Source organism: Buceros rhinoceros, unplaced genomic scaffold (assembly GCF_000710305.1).
Source record: "Buceros rhinoceros silvestris isolate BGI_N320 unplaced genomic scaffold, ASM71030v1 scaffold47283, whole genome shotgun sequence".
Taxonomy (NCBI): Eukaryota; Metazoa; Chordata; class Aves; order Bucerotiformes; family Bucerotidae; genus Buceros; species Buceros rhinoceros.
The window spans coordinates 3804-16156 of record NW_010403942.1 but is presented as its reverse complement, the minus strand read 5'-3'; the positions used below and the strand labels follow the sequence as shown (position 1 = coordinate 16156).

At 36.8% G+C, this 12353-nt stretch overlaps 1 protein-coding gene across 1 annotated transcript in view; it reads right to left on the bottom strand.

The window, feature by feature from the left end:
• TMEM168 (transmembrane protein 168) overlaps positions 1-11915 on the bottom strand; it is a gene marked incomplete at its 3' end in the record, with an annotated part of 12830 nt that extends 915 nt beyond the window's left edge. Inside the window, exon 1 of the mRNA XM_010133170.1 lies at positions 10779-11915. Within this exon, the coding sequence (XP_010131472.1) occupies positions 10779-11915 (1137 nt within the window). The remainder of the gene's footprint in view (positions 1-10778) is intronic.
• Between the last annotated feature and the right edge of the window lie 438 nt (positions 11916-12353).

Genomic DNA, 12353 nt, shown 5'->3' with positions numbered 1-12353 from the left:
TCAGCAGGTAAAAAGCAGTTTTGGAGAAGACTACTCCCACTGATACAAAGATGATTTCTATAAAAAATAAGAATTTTCAAAAGTTAAGTCTCAACCACTAGTACAAGTAAAATAGAAATGGATTTCTGAAATGCCAGCCGTCACTGAGAGCCAGAACTGATACAGAGTCATTTGAATTATTTTAAAATGATGTGAATGGGTTTAAGGAGGTATTAAATGCTTTAGGAAAGGTAGGAACAGTATTACAATACATAATTAACCAAGAACTTTAATATCCATGGTACAGTTATTAAATATTAATGTTTGTTATGTAGCAAAGGAAATAAATTCATAGCTACAGATTTCTGTCCTCAGAAGAGTCCTGTGGCATCAGATCACATCTATGTTTTATTCACCTTCTTTGCATAAATCTGCAATATTAATGTTTTTTTAGAATCTGGATATTGCCTTATTGTTTAATACTCTGATTTAATGTGGACTGATTGTTCAGCTAAACACGTAGACAGATAAATAGTTTGGCAAGAAAATTACACTGAAAAAAATATGACACCTAAACCAACTCAGTTCTTATTGGTGCATGGCACTAACTCACCTCTATTCAGTTTTTATACATATAAATATTACATGGCTTGCTCTGAAAGAAGAACTTTACTCATATAATGTGCTTCCTCCCCTAGGAAAAATACTGTTTGCTACCTGTCCCTGCTTTAAAAGTGTCCCATTACACTTGTGATGGAAGGATCTCACCTATGTGTCTTTCAAACGGGGACAGCAATACTTCTAACCACAAATAAACACCAGAATGTGATTTTAACTGATAACTAAGTGATAGCATTATGAACCAGTAGCACTATTCTCAAATAACTGTTAACTGACAGCAGTACCCTCAAATTCCACGAACTGAAACCACTATAAAACTATATCCAGCTCCTACTATGTTTTATACAATTTGTGACAAATAATAAATGTATTTATTTAGCTTCTAGCTCTCAAGGACAGGAGGGCACAACATTGAGCGGACATCAAATTATGTCACATAACCACCACAGAGAGCTCCCCTTGACCCATAGCCCTGCATGCCTTAACTCCGACGTGCTATTAATATGCTTGTTCACTTGCTACAAAACTGGTTTGGATAAAACCAGTCCATCAAAAGGTGACAATGCCAGTGTTAACACTGCAATCTGATTTCAAGGGGTATAATGTAATTTGATGTTTCGGTGCCAATAATTTGAATCTACAAGGAGCAGTGTGTGCCTATGAAGCACAAACACATCATAGGAGATTCACAATCACTTGTATGCACATAATTTTCTTTGCCAGCTCAGGAGGTATTTTGCTTCATTCCAGATACATTCCTTTCCCTGCCTACATTCAGAAGGTCTGAATCAATGAGTGAGCAAGCAGATGGAATGTATTTCGGACAAATGCACAGAAGTGGTCACATAGTGATTAGCGAGTTCTGTGTCAGAGAATAAGGATTTTCAGAATAATTTTCCCCAAATACATACAATTACCTGTAATCACCAGAAGACAGGAAAGCTTGAAACACTGTAACAACTACGGTGCAAACTCAACTTGTTTTGTTGTCAATAAGGAGAAAAAAATCCTGTAACTAAGACAATATAATTTTCATTTCAATTTGTATCAGCAGAAACTGCTCGTTTGTGGTGTTCAGTTTTCCAAATGCACCCAGAAATGAAAAGGACTCAGAGCAGCAGCAATAAAAACTTCCATTCTACAGAAATCTTTAAAATATCAGACTGGTGAAACAGTGGAGCTCTCTAGCCAAATTAGTTTCAAGACCTGGAAAACTTTTGTAACTGTATATACAGGAAGGATAATTTGCTTTAAGTTAAAAGGAAAAAAAAAGGAAAAAAAAGGAAGACTTGGATCCTGCAGAAACTGCAGAGCTCATCTGTAAAAGCTTCCTTTTCACAATCAGTTAAAGGATTTTATAAACCTTGGAAAGGCTGAATGCATGGACCGGAAAGTATTATAATGCTTTTTTATGACAAATTCAGCTTTTCCATCATGTATAGATATGACTTTTCTTGGATCTTGTCAGAGCAAACTGCTCCTACATTGCATTACTGTTTTGATTATTGTGAACATTACAAAATAAAAACCACAATTGCCCATAAAAACCACAGCAATCATAAATATCCTAAAGAACACAATTCAATTACCTTATATAAATTTTATTGCGGAAGTTTTCTTAACTACATGCCATATTGTTCTAAACACTGCCTGCATTTCCCCAGACCCCTAAACACACGCAAACTATGAAGTCCACAATATTCTGCAATAACACAATTTGAGATTATCCTGAAGAGTAATAGTTTTCACCAAACTTCTGACTACTAAAAAAAATACTTATATTTAATTGCTGAAAGTACTCCTACTAATATGAAGACATGGGCAAGAAACTCACAAGTACTTTTGAGATAAGAATCCTACACAGAAACTGTAAGGATCGTCTCAGTGATCCATCTTGCTTTGTATCCTGCTTTGAGTTTGTACCAACTGTTAAACAGGACTAGGAAATACGCTCTACAGTGTTACGAATCAACTCAGCTCCACCTGAAGTTTCAACTTGGTCTTCATTTAGTGATCACTTTACGCTACAGAGAGGGAAGTATTGCTAGTATGGATATTTTACACTTACAGACATCTACCTAAAACAAAGATGCTGGCATTTGCTGTCAGCACTTTTTCAACAGTGCTGATTTAGAAGAAATAGATCACTAACAAATATAAAAATGATTAATGATGTTTAGAGTATCTTTGTAGTAAGATAACAAAATATTTTATTCAGCGCTGCAAAAAATGACTGGTGGCATTTTGAAACACCTAAGCTGTTAGAACTTGAAATAGCAAAAAATAATATCTAATTAAGTTAGTAATTACAGTAAATCTGAAGATAGGTTCCTCTTTTAAGTTAACAGATAAAATGCCAGGTGGAGACTGTCAGTGCTTTACTAAATCTGGAAGATTTGATGACTGGTCCTTAATGGAGCAGATGGCCGTGGATGCATAGATGGAGCCAGAAAGGGATTTTGTTCTTTCATCTGTTCAACCCATTTTAATTCTGTTTTTGACTGCACTGGCAACCTCAGCCTGCAGTACATCTCTGCACTCCAATGCCCACTGATTCCAGACAGACTGCTCAAAAAAACAAACAGAAGACAAGGGCCATTTCAGTAATCCCACTGAAAACATGAGAAGCTGTTCTATTTCTTTGTCTTTGAGGTTTTTTGCCTTTATCTGTGATCTTCTAAATGAATATTAAGGAAATACATAGTGTGTTCTCATTTCAAATAATGTAGAAAAGGTAAAAAAAATATCTAACTCTGATGGCCTCTGATGCCTGAAAATAGAGGTACTAAAAGATGGGTGAGATTCACTTTCTTTAGCTTTTCAAGCAATGCTTATTGTTAAGTGTAACTGTTAAAACACCAGAACAATTTAGAGGTATTTTACAATTTTATAATCATGGATAGGACAGGTCCAGTCCCAAGGAGTAAACCACTGTTGTAAGTGAAACAGTTACAGTTCTGGAACAGCATTTAACAATGGAGCATTACTGACATGTGACAAATAACAAGGAGGAACCAAAAAAACCCCCCAAAAAACCCCAAACAAAACCCACCACATTACTTTAAATTGGAAGCCAGTTACAAAGACCTATAGAAGAGCCCTTCAGATATAATAGAGAAATAAATTCCTAAACAGATGTCAACTAAGATGATCACTGAATGGTTGAGGCTGGAAACTGTCTGGTTTGGCCAGCTAAGGAGTCTTACAAAGATGCCTTTGTGTATTGATTAACAAAAATTCCACCCTGCTTTCCATTATCCAAGCTGAATAATATTTACCTATTTTTACATATCCATATACACATACACATGTAAGTAAATAGAAAATAAAAAAATTCTGCCTACCTCCTCTGCAGTGGTTCTGCAACAACAAAGTATATGTGCCATGATGGAGAAGGCTCAGGCAAAAAAAAGTAATGTGATAACTAATCTACAAATACCAGATGGATAGCTTATTCCAAGTGAAAACAAGGTACATATATTAAAGGTAAAAAGAAGCTTAAAGACAAAATGTATAAAGCTACACTGTAGATCAACTACCAGAGGAAACTGCCTTAAAACAGATTACTGAATGAAATAATATTCTGAGGAGAACACTAAATAATCCATTACTTCTGACTGAAAACAGCCCTGGGAAAATCTAGAAAACAGTTTGCAGAAAATAGCTGTGACATTACTGGCCTATGAATTTAATGTGTTATGTTTCCCATCCCTGACTCCTGTTCTAACATGGGAAAGCCTGTGTGTGTTTAACACATAATCGTATTGTTCAGACTAACAATGAATACTTTCTTTCTCTTGTCACCAGAGATCCCCTTCATGACCTGGGACCTCTGGAAGTGGTAGTGACAGCAGCAAGGTGTGCTGCCACTGTGGATGTGAGCAGACAACTGATGCAGCCCTCTGGGCAGGATGGAGAGCTGGAGAGTCAAGGAGGGCTGAGCACCTACCGCAGAGAGAAAGATGGGCAGCAAAAATAAACAGGATGGTGGGTGAGTTTGAGAAGAAATTATGAGCAGTGAGTAAGGGGCATTTAGGATCCAGCTTAAGAGATGAAGAAACAGTAGGAAAAGAGGGAATAAAGGTATTACAAAAGATGAACTTAGAAAAGAGGAGTCTATAAAGAAATAGCAAGGTACAGATATGCAAGTCAAATTGGCAAGGAGAGGAAAAACTGACAGCCAGGAGAACAAAGAGGGAAACTAAATATGACCCAACAGACAGGAAAAAAAAAAAAAGGAGCAGCAGCACGGCAATTTGAGAAAATATGGAGAAAGGCCGGGAGATGCAGCAGGGCCCCCAGAAAAAAAAGACAAGCAAAGCCTAAGGAGGACTGAATTAAAAATGCAAGTCAGGATGAAAAGCAGGGGAAAATGAAGGAGAAAGACTGGATATGATTTGCATTCAAAAAAGTTATTTAATCTGTGATGTTAACAAAAGTATGTGCAAGTAAATATATCATTACTTAGAAAACTTCTTACTATTCAGAAAACAATCTTGTTTTTAGAGAAGTTAAATAAGTCATCTTCAATTTTATTAAGGCATTGTAAATTAATCTTTCAAGAAATACCAGGCAATCACAATAAACACGACAAAATTACTAATTCTCTCCAAACACGAAAATATACATAGAATAAACTAACTTTTCTTCCATGAATAATTCAAGTTCAACAATACTGTTTATTTATTTATGAAGTACAAGTATTCAAGCACATAATGAATGCTATTACTTTACTAACACATAAAACTCACTAAAAACAAGAATAATGTACTGAAAGTATTTAATTCCTTAACCTTACCTGTCTCTGACATAGTTCATTTTTCTCTTGGTAATACTAAATACAAGTCTTCCAGGGGTAATAATTCTCTTTAGCCAGTAATTCGGGAAACCTGTAGTTAACTTGGCATAGAGCACTTAACAAAATCTGATTTAAAGTTTCTAAGAAAATGACTCCCCCAAACTGTTCCAAGATCTTTGCTTGCAAATTCCAGGACCTTAATCTGAAAATTTTTCATCATTTTATTGGCTTCTGAAAGAAGAAATGCCTGAGTTATTTCCATGACTTCTGCTGGATCTTGTCCCATCCAAGAGACTAATTACGGACAGGCACGTGAGTAACTGTTGAATTGAATAAATTGGAGTTAAAGAGTTTATTGGTCTGACCAAAAATACTCTCACAAATGTAAAGGCAGTTACTGAACACTTCTCGCAGATTTTGCAAGTGAAATTTCAGTGTATTTCTACTGACAAGTCAAGGTGTCTTTCCACTCCAGTTAAAGCAGGTATTACTCTCAGAAGCAGACCATGTCCCAGCTGAGACATGCCACACTGGAAAGCTGTTATTTCATTTTTTAATGCAACCAGCTTTAACAGATTACTTTTATACTTATTGTGCTTCTTGAGATCATCCTCCAGTTTCAGACACACCTGATGATTCTGCTCTTCACGTTCAAAGATTGGGGGGGAGAGATTCTGCTTTTAGGGGCCACAGTTGCTCCCAGGCACATACCAAAGCACCAGGAATAAAGACTTTGAACCTTTGCTTATTACAAGGGTTAGGCTCTCCTTAAAGAAAGGTCCTTGGCTAACAGGACTTCCAGCCTCAACAGCTCTGCCTGAGTGACAAAGCTACTGTGTGTGCAACAGCGAGTTAATTGATCTCACCTTAAAGGCCCTTCCACAAAAGGAGATTTGGTATTCTTCTGGCAATTTTAGTCAAATAGGATACTTCTAGACACCAATTAGCAGGCAACTGTCTCTTTATGTCTTGGGTCTTTCAAACACTTGCAAATTACATGATGCACAGATATTGCAGGTATTAAAAGGGCATATAGAACGTGGCTGTATCAAAGTTTTCCATGAAACAGAACCTGTCCCCTCCACCACTACATTTCTGGTTGTAACCTAACACAGGGCTAAGCTGGATTTTTTTTATATGCTTTGGCTAATTATTTATAGCTCACTGTTAGGAAGTACTTTTCCAAGGAGCAGGCTTTTAGCCAATATTATTCATTATATAGAAGGTCAAATGGCATGAAGTGATTTCAACCCACCTCTCTTATCAAATGCAGTATCGCTAAAACATGCTTCAGAGTGAGGAAAGTTAATAAAAAAAAAAATGCTTCACCTTCCAGGTGACATTTAACAGATTTCAAATATAATTGGCACTTACTAAAATGACTAAATAAATCCCAAACTGAAGTTGCAAAGACTGAAAACCGTTAAACGAAAAATGTCTTAAATGATTTCAAGAAGAAACACATTTTTAGGAACTGAATCTGTGACTGAGGAATACTTGGCATTCCTAAGAATGTAAGGAAAAAATGTGTTGAAAATTTAAGTTTAAAAAAAAATCAGTAATATAAGAATGTAAGAGTGGCTGTATTAGGCTGCACTTTTAGGTCCATCTAGAAGAATGTCTTATCTCCAAGGAGGCCAAATGGATGCCTAGGAAAGACTGTAAGAACAGATAAAGCACGTATTTTTCCCCAAGTACTCCAACAACTGGTGCCTTAAGGACTTCCTGCGCCAGATGTGGTTTCCATTTAGTACGTAAACCTCAGTGAATTTGTTTCCATGAACTCGTCCAGCTTCCTCTTGAGCCTCTGCAACTGCTCAGCACACAAAGCATGCCACAACACACAGCTCCAGAGCTAATGCAGCATTGTTTGGGGAACTATTCTCACCTCTCTGGCTCCAGCCTGCTTCTTACTAACTCGATCCCCCTCAACTTTTGCAGAGATACTAATCAGTTTTTGTCTCTTACTATTTCCTTCTTCCATGCATATGTTGTACGTTCATCAAATTCTCATTTAGTTTTCCCTTTTCCTGACTGAAGCATCCTTATTTTTTCATTTCCTCCATGTAAACTGTTTCATGTCTATAGTGAATTTCACTGCCCTTCCCTGAACCATTGCTTGTTTTCCTATCTATAAGATGGCAAGTAAGAATTGTACAGTTATTAAAAATATGGAAGCTACAGACTTATACAGTGGCATAATGACACCTCCAGTCCTTTTCTAATAATTCCCAATATTTAATTTGCTTTTTTGAGCTCTAATAAATGTTAGGCTGATGTTTCATGAAAAGGCATCTAACACAGCCCTAAGATCTCTTTATACCACGTACTGATGTCAGTAGCTTTTTTCTAGAGCAGTTTTCCTAAAGCCAAACTAAAACCAAACTAAAACCAAACATAACTCTGAAATCCCAACACAGTAAGTATTTAGCATGAACTATTACTTTTTAAAGAGGAAAGGCAGAATGACCTCTAACAGTACGACTTGTCTCTTTAACTGTTACGACACATATAAATGACCATAAAGAAAGTATATATCCACAGGAGAAGCTTGTTTGGTGCATTACTGTTGAGCTTGCTAGACCTCGTGAAACAGCAGGCTTAAAATCCAGCAAAGGATTCTAAAGAAGCCTTATGGGCTTGAATTCCCCCTAGAAATAAGAAGAAACACTAGGTTCCTTAAATCTCTCGAAAAACCCCCATGAATGTCCTGCAAGATGGTAAATTGTATGCTTATGAATCACTGCTTTCTTACTTCTAATTATTTTGAAACCTGATACTATCCAGAAAAATACAGAAAAGGCCACAGCTTCCTACAATCACTATAATAAATGATACATCCATTTATTAAATTATGTTCTGGCTAGGTCTGATAAAGTATTTCATTCTTCTGACAATAGATGAAATAGGCATAGTGATCTGCAAGGCAAACTTCACATCTTCTGAAGTAGGAATTATTTTAGTTGAAGATAGCTGTGTTCATAATTTCAACCTACTTGATTACTATAAATACAAGATGAAAGAAATTAAAACATAGTAAAAGAAAAATAAACGTAATTATCTACTAAAACTAAGTTATTATAATAAAAAACTGAATTTCCTGACAAGTATTGGCTGGATGCCTTTCACTTTTGCCACTACAATTACTCTCTTCCCCACTGAACAGGCAAATACACAACCTATCAGACAGCAGTGATGAGCAACAGCTTATCTTATTTAGACACAGGACACCAGGAACTGAAATTAGCCAGTAACAACTACTAAGATTTTAGCCGCATTGCCTGTCTCTTTCTTATGAACAGTTCTGAACAAGTCATTCCACACAGCACAACAGCACTTCAGAATTACAGAGGACTGAAAATTACCAGACATGTAACAGTTGCAGAGTACAGAGCCAGAAAAGAATCACAGTCAATTATCAATCAATGTGAAGAGAAAAAAAGTATAAAGGCTGGTATGAATCCCACACTCTCACTTACACACACACAGGTTGCTGTAATGAAGCAGTTTTAAAGGAAGTGCCTGTGTGCTTTAAACAGAGGGCATGGGGAGAGGGAGCCCTTCCCCAGAAGGACTGCAGCTGGAGAGCCTGTCCCACAGACAGGCTCTGGGTGCCACCAGCAGAAACTGCCTTCTCTATCTGGACAACTTAATGCATTTATTTGTTCTGACTGTTTTGTTAGGTGTAACTGGGTGGAGTGACTCTATCCAAGTAATTTTAAAATTATGTAATTATTAACTAACATGTCTCAGGATGTTGAAGGAGGAGAGCAAGAACAGAGAAATTAGTAAGACTATCTGATAGAGATGGTAAAAAATTGCTTTTACTGAAAAATAGTCATCTAGCACACAAAATTAAAAACTAGCATTTTGATAAAATCACACAATTCTCAGAGGAAAAAGTATGAAAGTTATCAATACTAGCACGCTGATATTCCATCTTTATCATTTTTGTCTCCCAAACCACTTTCCCACTAGCAGCTTCACTTTCTGTAAATACATCTTTTGGATTTTTCTTCTCTACTTCTTTTTGGTTCTATTTCTTCCTTTTGTCCTTTCTGCAAACAGACACACCACAGCTAAGCATGCTGAAAATTTTCTAAAGAAAGAGCAAAACTACCAAGCCTTTCTCCCAGGCTTGTCAGTTAACCTTTAAAGTCCTTCATGCAAAAAAAACCAACCAAAACCCCCCCAAAATCTCAAAACATTCCTTGAAATGCAATGTATTCATTTTAGCAGAAATCTGTGTTCTCTGTCCAAACTTTCACATGGGAATTTTAAAATAGATTCCCAAAACCAAATTCCAAGCATTTTTTGAAAACAAACAAAAAAAATCCACAAAACCAAAACCAAACCAACCAACCAAAAAACCCCACAATACACAAAACCTCACAAAATCACTGTCAATCTCCGTTTCCACCAAGTTCTTTAACACCTTTCATCCATGAGGTTATTTGATCTACGAAAATCTGCAGGAATTGGCAGCCAATTGTTTCTGAAACATTACAGAGCCATTTCTGTAAAATGGACCTACCAAAAATAATATATAATTTTTATAGATTATTACTATATTTACATGTAATTCATTTAAGAGATGCATGGGTACAAAAATGATTGCTGTCTTGTTTTAGATCAAATAGACACCAAACACCCTGCTGCACTGTGACAGCATACAACGTACTTAAACTTGGGCAATGAACAAACATTTTGAGAGAATGTATGTTTTCTGCTAAAGGAAAGTCAATGTCCTGAATTCAGACATAGAAAGAAAAGTCAAAGAATCCTGTGCAATTTTAAGAACTGGTCTTTCAGAGGATATCCTGTGGTGCATAACCAGATTTGAAAATAAGACACTTGGAGCACAGGCTGTACCAACGATTTACCAGTTTATCAGCTAATCTCTTAACTCCACATTAATCGTTAAATATGAAACAAAGTAATTGAAAAATACATTCTTAAAAGATGAATTTCCCTGATTCAATTAAAACAGCCCATAAGAAAAGCCCTCAATATAACGTGCACTACTAGGGTTCAACATCATGCTTCACTTTGCAAAGAAGTTTTATGGCACAATGAATTTGGAAAGCAAAATAATTCTGTAAGTAGGTAAAAATATACTTTGCACACTTCTTTTGTCCTGGAAGCATTAACTCTTCCCATTCTGCCAACATAAGGAAGCTGGTAAGCTCCAGCTGCCTTAACAGGCCACAACCAAGGCAGCACAAAGTGTCAAAATTGAATAGCGTGCTGGTAAAACCAAGAGTTCCAACACTGAACTGCTGAGCCACAGAACACCATCAATTCACAGGAATTTTAAGGAGCCAACAGTTCTCAGGAGCGTTCTCAAGAGTGTGATCAAGATAACAAGATTATTACTTACCTGCCAAGAAACGGCCCCCAAAACAGCAGTCGCGACGAGGCTGAAAAACACTAGCTGTTCCGAAATTAAACAGAAGTGACGCATTCCTTTAGATGCCATAACTCTGTCAAGGCTGTTGTTTTCCACACGGTGGGTATAGTACACCTTGTGACAGTCATTAAGTTTTGTGTGAAATCCCCAGAGAGTTATAAAAAAAATCACATGACAGATCATCCAGAAAATTCCAAAAATAGAAAAACCAGGTATCACAAAATACCACAGATGCAAATCACGTAGTTTAAAGGCTGCAAGAATGAAAAAGATTAGTTCAATGACTCCAACTGAGATGACAGACAGCCGTCTGCAAATTTTACCACGGTACAAGTAGGGCTTCCATCGTTCAGTAACTGAAAGTCCACTGAAGTAAACGTCGAGAAGCGGATCTGAAATCAGGCAGCTGAAGAAACACGCCAAGGCAAATGGGTTTGTGGGGATTTGCAGTGATGGAAAAAAGAGTAAGGATGCAATAGCTGCAAAAATTGCCAAATTTGGAATTGCCAAAAAAGACTTCATACGTAAGTCAATAATCAACATGGCTAAAGCCATGACCAACAGAATAATACTCACAGATTTTTCTACCAGCATAGTGGTGCTGGCAATTGCAAATCCAACCAGTTCCAAAGATTCAACTGTTGTCAGCAGAGTCGGTCGATGATGGATACAACCACAAATCCTCTCAACCAAAGCACATAATATCCTTAAAACAATGGTGGAGAGGAGCAAATATTTAGTAGCTTCTTCTTTCACATCCATTTTGAAGGCAGTGTTATTAAGAAAGCAGAGAAGGCCAAGCAAAAAACCAAACCAAAGATTGGAGAGACTCAGACTTGCTGTTTCCATTGAAAAATAGTAGTACAGTATGCTGGCAATTCCAAGAACAAAGAGCCCCAGAATAAATATTACCAAAATCAGTGCATCTGCAGTTTTTTCCCATCTGACATAAAGGCCCATGCAAATGGCAACCAGCAAGTTGATTCTGGCAAGATAGCCCAGGTACCTGACTGATGAGTGCATGTTCACTTCTCTGTTTGCTTCCTCTAGCCTTGTCATTGCTGCATAGAGACAGTGACTAACACAGTATCGCAGTGACCTGCACATGTAAACTGCAGTTAGGGGGTTTTACCCACTAGACTGAAAGTGAATACTTGGGTTTCATCCAATAAAAACAATGCAATTGCTGCCTTCTGTAGTATCATTTCAGTAACAGCAGTCCACTGAAGTCCTGGAAGAAGAATTTAAAAAGTTTTAGTGGCAAATAATTCCTTTTAATCATACAGAGCATAAACATGACCTGTTCTTTCTCACCAACGAGTTTAACATCTAAATTAAAAAACGATAAAGGTTAAGAAAGTGTGTTGTTAAAGGTCATTCAAATTGGGCTCATTATCAAAACCAATATAAAATGAGTTCTGCATATATCTTAGTTCACAATTTGAAGGATAGGAAAAGGTAAACCAAACACGGCCCGTGCAGTTTTTTCACAAAATTCATCCATTAGGTATCTATATTAGATATCTATGGGTATCCAAAATATTC